The sequence below is a fragment of the Dendrobates tinctorius genome, unplaced genomic scaffold (genome assembly GCF_039654945.1).
Source record: "Dendrobates tinctorius isolate UK_male_01 unplaced genomic scaffold, ASM3965494v1 ptg000296l, whole genome shotgun sequence".
NCBI lineage: Eukaryota > Metazoa > Chordata > Amphibia > Anura > Dendrobatidae > Dendrobates > Dendrobates tinctorius.
This window is the reverse complement of record NW_027361963.1, coordinates 5,792,397-5,802,279: the sequence shown is the minus strand read 5'-3', so window position 1 is coordinate 5,802,279 and position 9,883 is coordinate 5,792,397. Positions and strand designations below refer to the sequence as shown.

Sequence of the window (9,883 nt, the reverse complement as noted above, 5' to 3'; positions counted from 1 at the left end):
TCACCCATCCCTTGTAGATTGTGAGCCCTCGCGGGCAGGGTCCTCTCTCCTCCTGGACCAGTCGTGACTTGTATTGTTTAAGATTACTGTACTTGTATGTATTATGTATACCCCTCCTCGCATGTAAAGCGCCATGCAATAAATGGCGCTATAATAATAAATAATAATAAAGTAACACTGCTAACCACTGTACTGTCACCAGTCATAGTTCCTAAGTTTTGTTTTAGTGCTAAAGTATTACCCAATTTCTGAAAATGAATATGGATTCTCTGATGATTAACAAAATTTGGTTTATTTGAAAAACATTACCCACATTATAAACAGGAGTGTGGCTCCTCACCTGAGTGGATTCTCTGATGACCTGCTTCATGTAAATTACACTTTCCACAGTCTGGACACGAACACAACTTCTCTCCTTTGATACTTTGCTTATGTTAGCAAAACCTGAACTAAATGTAAAGCATCTGACACTTTGTGAGAATGAACCAGGCTTCTCTCCTGTGTGAATAATCTGACATTTAACAAAGATCTGAAAAAAAATCCCACATTCTAAATAGGAGTATGACTTCTCCGATGTTTAACAAGACTTGACTGATGTGCAAAACACTTTTCACATTCTGGACATGAAAAAGGCTTTTTACCTGCGTGAATTTTCTTATGTGTGAGAAGATTTGGTTTACTTAGAAAGCATTTTCCACATAGTGAACATAAATATGGTCTCTCTCCTGTGTGACTACGTTGATGATCACTGAGTGTGGTTTTAGTAATAAAGCATTTCCCACATTCTGAACATGAGTACGGCTTCTCTCCTGTGTGAATTCTCTGATGAGTAACTAAATTTGATTTATGCGTAAAACATTTTCCACATTCTGAACATGAAAATGGTTTCTCTTCTGTGTGACTTCTCTGATGAATAAGAAAATGTGATTTATGTGTAAAACATTTCCCACATTCTAAACATGAGTACGGCTTCTCTCCTGTGTGAATTCTCTGATGAGTAACTAAATTTGATTTATGCGTAAAACATTTTCCACATTCTGAACATGAAAATGGTTTCTCTTCTGTGTGACTTCTCTGATGAATAAGAAAATGTGATTTATGTGTAAAACATTTCCCACATTCTAAACATAAGTACGGCTTCTCTCCTGTGTGGACTGCACTGTGAAGTCCTGTGTTTACTTCCAGTGTAATTGTCTTTTCTTCTGAAGACTGCTGATTGATATCTTCATCTTCTACTTTAGAATTTAGAGATGATATGACATTTTCTTCAGAATTCTGACAGAGATTTTCTGTTAAGATTAAAAATAGACTTTTGTACACCAATTCACAAAAACATCTTTGCTTATAAACTAGTAGTGAAATAGCTGATCCTTAACCCCTGCTTGACATCCTCTTTATATAAACGACACAGGTTGAGTCTCCATATATTGAGCAGGCAAAGGAGTTGTGCCTGCAACATAGCTGTCAGATTCCTGTAACAGGGGCCAGTACTGATTGATCTCGTTAACCCCTGAAATGCCACTATCAATCTCAGGCAGTGCTATTAAGGCATGCCGTCTCTGATGTGCGCCATTCTGGCCACCTATCAACCCAGCCTCCTTGCAAAGTGGTTGCAGGGAGCCGATGGACTGTCATAGCAGCAGAAGGTTTGCTGAAGGCCTCTGTACCTGCCATATTAGTCTTCTTAATAGAACGCCAAAAAATTTGAAAAAAAAAAATAAACATCGGTGTTGCTATGGCTTTATATGTCCAGTCTAGGAAAATATAAATGATTTAACTTGTCAACTAAAGGCCATAATGATAAAAAAAAGCCAAAATTGTTGTTTTTTTTGTCATCACAAGTTTGCAAAGAAAATACAATAAAAAGCGATCAAAACATCGCATTTACACCAAAATAGTATCAATAAAAACGACAGCTTGTCACACAAATAATTAAGCTCTTATATAACTGAATGGATGGAAACATAAAAAGCATAAAAAGTTTAGGGTCTCAGATAACGGCGACACAAGCAGGAATGTTTATTTTATTTTTCTTCTGAGAATTTCACATTGTTTTCACCACTAATGTAATAAGAAAAGTGACAAGTTCAGTATCGCTCTAATTGTACTGACTTGAAGAACAATTTTACCTGGTCACCTGTCCCACGCATTGAACGACATTGAAAAAGACAAACAATGGTGAAATTGTGTTTTTTTCCTGATCCATTGTATGGAAGACTGAACGGCGCCATTCGAAAAGGAGCCCTTCTATAGCTATGTGGACAGACAACATTTTTTTTTTTTGGCTTTACGGAGAAGTAGAAGAAAAAACAAAAATGCCAAAAATAAAACTGTCTGCATTGGGAAGTGGTTGATAATCAGAAATCTGGAGTACTGGATAATCCTGAAAGAAAATCAACTGAAAATAAAAACTTTCCAAATTCCCGATTTACATACCTGTGATAGTGTCAATCTGTGATTTTTCAAGCTCCGCGTTAATATTAGTTAGGTCTTCACCCTAAGTTTACGATCAGCAAACAGATGAAGAAAAAATAAAATCAATGTAAGAAACCCTGAAAACAACACCTATGAAAGGTCATCGCCCTATACAGATCCGGTACAGGGCTCAGCGCCGTCTACCCGATGATCCTCCAGGATGTTGTGGGAATACAGAGGATGGGGACATCTCTCTGGTGGATTCGTTTCCATGAGTCCATCTGCGGGAGACACAACCACAATATGACTGGATATGTTGGCCGTTGTATACCTTTATATATCAAACCCTGCTCTCAACACCATTCATTCTAGATTTTTGTGGACCTCACCACCTGCTCCAAGGTCTCAGTGACTTGTTGGTTGCAGGTCTGCCACATATGAGAGCAAATGAAAGGTCTGGGAACCAAGTATTTTTTACTTGTTCAGAGTTTCATCCAGAAAAGTGGGACGATTTTTTTGAGCCTCATTTGATTTCCGAATAGGACAGACTTCAAGCAGGACCTCATCTCCCAGCTGAGCAGAGAGGTATCTTCTCTAACTTTATATTGTCGTGGAATCATAGAATCATAGAATCGTAGAGTTGGAAGGGACCTCCTGGGCCATCTGGTCCAACCCCCTGCTCAAAGCAGGATTCGCTAAATCATCCCAGTCAGATGTCTGTCCAGCCTCTGTTTGAAGACTTCCATTGAAGGAGAACTCACCACTTCTCGTGGCAGCTTGTTCCATTCATTGATCACTCTAACTGTCAAAAAGTTTTTTCTAATATCTAATCTGTGTCTCCTCCCATTCAGTTTCATCCCATTGCTTCTAGTCTTTCCTTGTGCAAATGAGAATAAAGATGATCCTTCTACAATGTGACAGCCCTTTAGATATTTGTAGACAGCTATTAAGTCTCCTCTCAGTCTTCTCTTTTGCAAACTAAACAATCCCAAATCCTGCAACCTTTCCTCATAAGACAGGGTTTGCAGACCGGTCACCATTCTGGTTGCTCTTTTCTGAACTTGCTCCAGTTTGTTGATGTCTTTTTTAAAATGTGGTGCCCAAAACTGGACACAATATTCCAGATGAGGTCTGACGAAAGAGGAGTAGAGGGAAATAATGACTTCACGTGATCTAGACTGTATGCTTCTGTTAATACATCCTAGAATTGTATTTGCCTTTTTTGCTGCTGCATCACACTGTTGACTCATATTCAGTCTGTGATCTATTAGTATACCCAAGTCTTTTTCACATGTGCTGTTGCTTAGGCCTATTCCTCCCATTCTGTATATGCTTTTTTCATTTTTATTGCCCAGATGTAGTACTTTGCATTTCTCCCTGTTAAAAACCATTCTGTTAGTTGCTGCCCACTTCTCCAGTTTATTTATATCTTTTTGAATCCTCTCTCTCTCTTCTCTAGTATTAGCTATCCCTCCTAGCTTTGTGTCATCAGCAAATTTAATCAGTTTACCCTCAATTCCTTCATCTAAATCGTTGATAAAGATGTTGAACAATACAGGGCCCAGGACAGAGCCCTGTGGTACCCCACTTGAGACATTCTTCCAACTGGATGTGCAGCCATTTACGACCACTCTCTGGGTCCGATCACTAAGCCAGTTATGAATCCACCTAACAGTTGCCTTGTCCATTCCATACTTAGTCATTTTTTCAATAAGGATTGTATGAGATACTTTGTCAAATGCTTTGCTGAAGTCAAGATATACTATATCTACAGCATTTCCTTGATCCACCCAATCAGTGATTCCGTCATAGAAGGAAATTAAGTTAGTCTGACATGACTTATTAGTTACAAACCCATGCTGACTCTGTTTAATCACTTCATTCTTATCCAGGTACTGACATACATGTTGTTTAATAATTTGTTCAAAGATCTTTCCTGGTATAGAAGTCAGACTCACGGCCTATAGTTGCCTGGGTCCACCTTCTTCCCCTTTTTGAAGATAGGAACAACATTTGCTCTTCTCCAGTCTTCTGGGACTTCTCCTGTTCTCCAAGAATTTTCAAAGATTATGGAGAGGGGTTCAAAAATTTCTTCTGCTATCTCCTTCAGTACTCTGGGGTGTAATTCATCTGGACCTGGAGACTTGAGTTAATTTAGGTTAGCTAACTGTTTCCTCACTATCTTTCTGTTTATAGATATCCTGGATTCTTCTATTTCCTTAATAGGACATTGAAGAACAGTTGGTGTTACATTTCCTTTCTGAGAGAAGACAGATGCAAAATAGGAATTTAAAAGTTCAGCCTTCTCAACATCCTGTCTTACCATTTCATCATTTTCATCCTGTAAAAATCCTATAGCATCTTTGACTTTTCTTTTACTTTTGACATATCCCCAAAATCCTTTATTATTGCTTTTGACATCTCTTGCAAGCCTCAATTCATTGTCAGCTTTGGATAATCTGATTTGTGCCCTGCAGGTTCTGCAGACAGCATTATATTCTTCTTTAGATATGCCTCCCTCTTTCCATTTTATAAACATTTTTTTCTTCCTTTTTAGCATGTGCTTAAGTTCTGTGTTCATCCATCCTGGCTTCCTTAAATGCTTCCTAGTCTTCCCTCTTTTTGGAATTGTTAACAACTGTGCTTTGAGAATTTCATTTTTCAAGATTTCCCATCCTTCCTGGACATTTTTGTCTTTAAGGATATCCAGCCATTGGATCCCTCCAATTCTCTTTCTGAATCCATTAAAATCTGCCTTTCTGAAATCTAACCTTGACGTCTGAGTCTTCACAGGTCTTCCTCCTCTAGTTATCCAAAATTCCAAAATAGCATGGTCGCTACCTCCTAGGGTCCCAGCCACTTTTACCTCCTCAACCATTTCCTCCCTGTTTATAAGGATTAGATCCAAGGTAGCAGTTACCCTTGTTTTCTCCCCTACCTTTTGGAAGATAAAGTTGTCAGCAAGAGAGGATAAGAATTTCCTTGACCTGTTAGTTTTGCCTGAGAGATTCCCAACAAATGTCTGGATAGTTGAAATCTCCCATGACAACTGTCATATTTTTTGGAGAACTTGGCCATTTGATGCATAAAGAGTTCATCCATATCTTCAGCTTGCACAGGCGGCCTGTAGTAAATGCCTACAATGGTGTCCTTTCCATTGTTCTGTCCTTGTATTCTTACCCAAACAGTTTCTACAGAACTCCCAGTCTCTGAAGCTTGGATCTCTGTGCAGATATATGCGTTTCTAACATACAATGCGACACCTCCTCCTCGTTTATCAGGTCTGTTTCTTGCAAATAAGTTGTATCCTTCTAGTCTTGTATTCCAATCATGTGTATTGTCCCACCAAGTTTCAGTGATTCCAATGACATCATATTTCTTTTCCTGTGTTAGTAGTTCCAATTCTCCTTGTTTGTTGCCCATGCTTTGTGCATTAGTATAGAAACATTTAAGTTTGTGATTGGTTTCTCTTTCTCCAATATTTGTATTAATTAGATTCTTTTGTCTTTGTTCTTCCTTTCCACTTCTAATAGCAGAGTTCTCAATAGCATTTGTCAGGTGTATGGCTTTTTCTGGTCTTTTGCTTCCCTTCCCATGTGGAAATCCCTTTTAAGTGGAGATTTGGGTGAATGAGGTCCTGGGAAAGAGATGATGAGGAGAAGGAGAGGGAGAGTGCTATCTAAGCGTAGCAGAGGAGTCAATCTTACTTGGTGAGAAAAATACAACTTGAATCTTGCTCACCTGGGGTGGTTGTGCAAGGAGGCACAACACTGGGAAAAGTTTGCAAACAAGGGTGATCCTTCCACCGGTATTCTGCCCGTCTGTAATAACATGGAGATGATTTTCCTCTCCAAGAAAAAAATTCCTCCGCGTGATATTGTGAATAAGGATGTTTCAGGGCGTTTCCTTCAGAGGATCCTTAACCCAATTTGGAATAAGAGGGATATATATCCAAAGAATCAAGTATCTCTGATGTTGAATCAGATGATATTTTATTGGCTATGCATAGCAAATACAATTTTTTATGTAAGACAATAAAAACTTATTTAAAAAAAACAACGCGTTTCGGCCATGTAGGCCTTCATCAGGTGTATAATAAAATGATTTTGGAAGCTATTTATACCCCATTTTCATTGCTAATGAGTGTGGTTGAATTAACTTAGGAACCAATCGCTATCTATCAGCAGCAGCTTGTAATCGGCAGCCGGAGGTGCTGGCGGTTTTGTTGCAGTGCTAGCAGGAGCTGGTGAGATGTCATGAGAGGACATCAGATGTCCAGAGCATATAAACTCTTAAAGGGCCAGTACAAGCCCAGAGAGACATAACCGTACTATGCGAACTGGGGCCTAAAAAGGCCGTGGGGGATTCCACGGGGTGTAACCCAGAGTGGGGTAGTGCCCAAAAAGAGGTCGATAACCCAAACTGGCACGGTTGCCCAAAAAGGGGTGGAGTTCCAAAAGGGGGCAGTATCCAAAAAGGGAGTAGTTGCCAAAAGGGGGCAGAGTCCCAAAAGGGAGTGGAGTTCCGAGGAATGGTAGTTACACAAAAGGGGGCGGAGCATCCCGAAGGTAAAGGGGTGGCACAGACAGACTGTTGCCAGGGGCAATTGTACTATGTGTGTCCAGTCTGCTATATGAACTACCCACCCGGTAAGAGGCTTCGGGGGTGTGCCCTGCTGATGAATGCATGTAGAGGATGTACCGTATTGTTCGGACTATAAGACGCACTTTTCCTCTAAAAAAATTGTGAGGAAAATGGAGGGTGCGTCTTATAGTGCGAACGCAGGCTTACTGGTTGGTTGCAGCAGTGGTGTGGTGTAGCGGAGGCAGAGGTGCGGCGATTCTGAGGCGCGGTAGTCAGTACGGCGTGCATCTGAGCAGGGTCCCTTCCTCAGGTGTGGTGATGCCACGGCACGGTGTCCACGGAGAGCAGAGCTGGGTGAATCACGGGTTTCTCAGTGGCCATCTTCCTGAGGCTGCGCGTGCGCAGATTGAGTTCTCTGCTTCCCGGGGCTTCAGGAAAATGGCTGCGGGAGGCCGCGTGTGTGCCACACCACTGCCACAACCCTCCCATGGACACGAGGCCGCGGCGTCGCCCACCTTCACAGGAAGGGACCCTGCTAAGGGTTTCTCTCATATATTGAAACCCCTTACAGACCTCACACGAAAGGGGCGAATCTTAAGGTTTGGTTATTGGAGGCTGTTGGCGCATTTAATAAATAAAAGGAGTGCTTCATGTCTGCTCCAGTATTGATTCAACCTGATCTCCAGAAACAGTTCATCGTAGGGGTGGATGCCTCAGAGGTTGGGGTAGGAGCCGTTTTGTCTCAAGGTTCCAAAACTCTGACCAACTTGCGTCCATGTGCATTTTTCTCCAGGAAATTTTCATCTACTGAAAGAAATTATGATGTGGGGAATTGTGAGTTGCTCGCGGTCAAATTAGCTTTTGAAGAATGGAGACCTTTTTTGGAGAGCTATTCATCCTGTTACTGTGGTGACAGATCATAAAAACGTAGCCTATATTGAATCTGCTAAACGTTTAACCCCTAGACAGGCCAGATGGTCCTTATTTTTCTCTAGATTCAATTTTTCATCACGCTCAGACCGGGGTCTAAGAATATTAGGGCTGACGCATTGTCATGCAGCCTTGATTCTGTTTCTCCTCCAGAATCTCCATCCTCCATTCTTCCTCTAGGAATTGTGATTTCTATGGTATCTTAAGTATTGGAAGCTGAAATTCGTGAGGTCCAGTTGTTGGCCCCATCCGCTACTCCTGAACTTAAATTATTTGTGCCTGTGTATGTTAGATTACGTCTATTGCAGGAATTTCATTGCTCCGTCTTAAGTGGTCACCCGGGAGTCACTGCTACACAGAAAGCTGTTGCTAGACTCTTTTGGTGGCCATCTATGCTTAACGAGGTTAAGGACCTTGTATCCGCTTGTGAGATTTGCGCACGCGCTAAAGTCTGTCATAACTGGCTGGCTAATTGGCCCCATTTCCTATTCCAGAAAGGTCATGGACTTCATTACGGATTTGCCTTTATCTGGTGGAAAAATGGTTATTTTGGTGGTGGTTGATCGATTCAGAAAACCAGCTCACTTTGTTCCATTATGAGGGCTACCTAATGCTAAAACACTGTCCAGGTTATTTATCAATCCTGTGGTGAGATTGCATGGCATTCCTTTAAACATTGTATCTGATAGGGGGTGCAATTTGTCTCTAAATTCTGGAGGGAATTTTGTAGGAAGCTGGGGATTGATTTCTGTTTTTCCTCTGCTTATCACCCTGACACAAACGGTCAGAGAGGACAAATCAATTGCTAGAACAAATTTGAAGAAGTTTTGTGGCTGCTCAGCAGGAGGACTGGTCCTCATTTTAGCCTCTTGCTGAGTTCGCCTTTAACAGTCGGGTCAATCAGTCCACTGGAACCTCCCCTTATTGGTTAATTCTCTAGGATGAGTTCTGGATGCCCTGGAGTGGAGGTGACCGTTCAGAAACTTGGGGATGATTGGAGGCAGGTTCGGAGGAATATTGGGATGGCTCAGTTTCGGCAAAAACGTAAAGCTGATAGGAAATGTTCGGTGAGTTTCACTTTCAAAGTTGGGGATAAAGTTTGGTTATCTTCCAAGAATATAAGGTTAAAAGTATCTTCAGCAAAGTTGGGCCTGAAATTCATTGGCCCGTATGAGATTTTGGAGATTAAAGCTTCCACAGTCCTTTCGTGTCTCTGTTGGGAGGTTTTGAGTACGAGGTGCAGAGAATTGTGGATTCTCGGAGTGTCCGAAATTCCCTCCAATATCTGGTTCACTGGAGGGGATACGGACGCGAGGAGAGATCCTGGGTTCCGGCTCATTCTGTGAAGGCTGATCATTTGGTCAGAGGTTTTCACCGTAGGCTTCCTAGGAAACTTGGAGGTCCAGTAGCCACCCCTTGAAGAGGGGTACTGTCATTATTCCTCTGCTCAGAGAGTCTGGGACTCTGTGATGGACAGCTCTGGCATCCTATCCTGTGCTGGGACGTGCTGAGCTGTGGCTGCTTTGACAGCTCGGTTGACCTATCTGACTGGAAGGTACAGAAACTTCCACAGGTGCGCCATATTCTTGGTACTTGCTCTGTTGTTTAGGTGAGCTGTCTAGCCCAGATCATTGCCAGTCAAAAGCTTGTTCTACTTTGGTGCTTTCTGGTGTGTTCACCTGTACCCTGTGCTGTAAGTTCTGATCTTCTTCTGCTGCTGACCTTTGGACCGTGTTCAGACTACCTGTTTGTCATTGCCCCTTTGCATCTGATATTCTGCTGCTGACCTTTGGACCGTGTTCTGATTAACCGTTTGTCATTGCCCCTTTGCATCTGATATTCCGTTGCTGACCTTTGGACCATGTTCAGACTACCCGTTAGTTATTGCTTATCCGCTGTTTCTCTGGCATTCTGACCCTGGCATGTGAACTGGCTTGCAACTTCATATTTCCCC

At 41.8% G+C, this 9,883-nt stretch overlaps 1 protein-coding gene across 1 annotated transcript in view; it reads right to left on the bottom strand.

The window, feature by feature from the left end:
• Positions 1-304: 304 nt before the first annotated feature.
• Positions 305-9,883, bottom strand: part of LOC141073059 (uncharacterized) — a 123,467-nt gene continuing 113,888 nt past the window's right edge. Inside the window, 3 exon segments of the mRNA XM_073560376.1 lie at positions 305-1,289; positions 2,437-2,497; positions 2,620-2,696. Coding sequence (XP_073416477.1) covers positions 550-1,289; positions 2,437-2,497; positions 2,620-2,696 — 878 coding nt within the window. The 3' untranslated portion in view covers positions 305-549.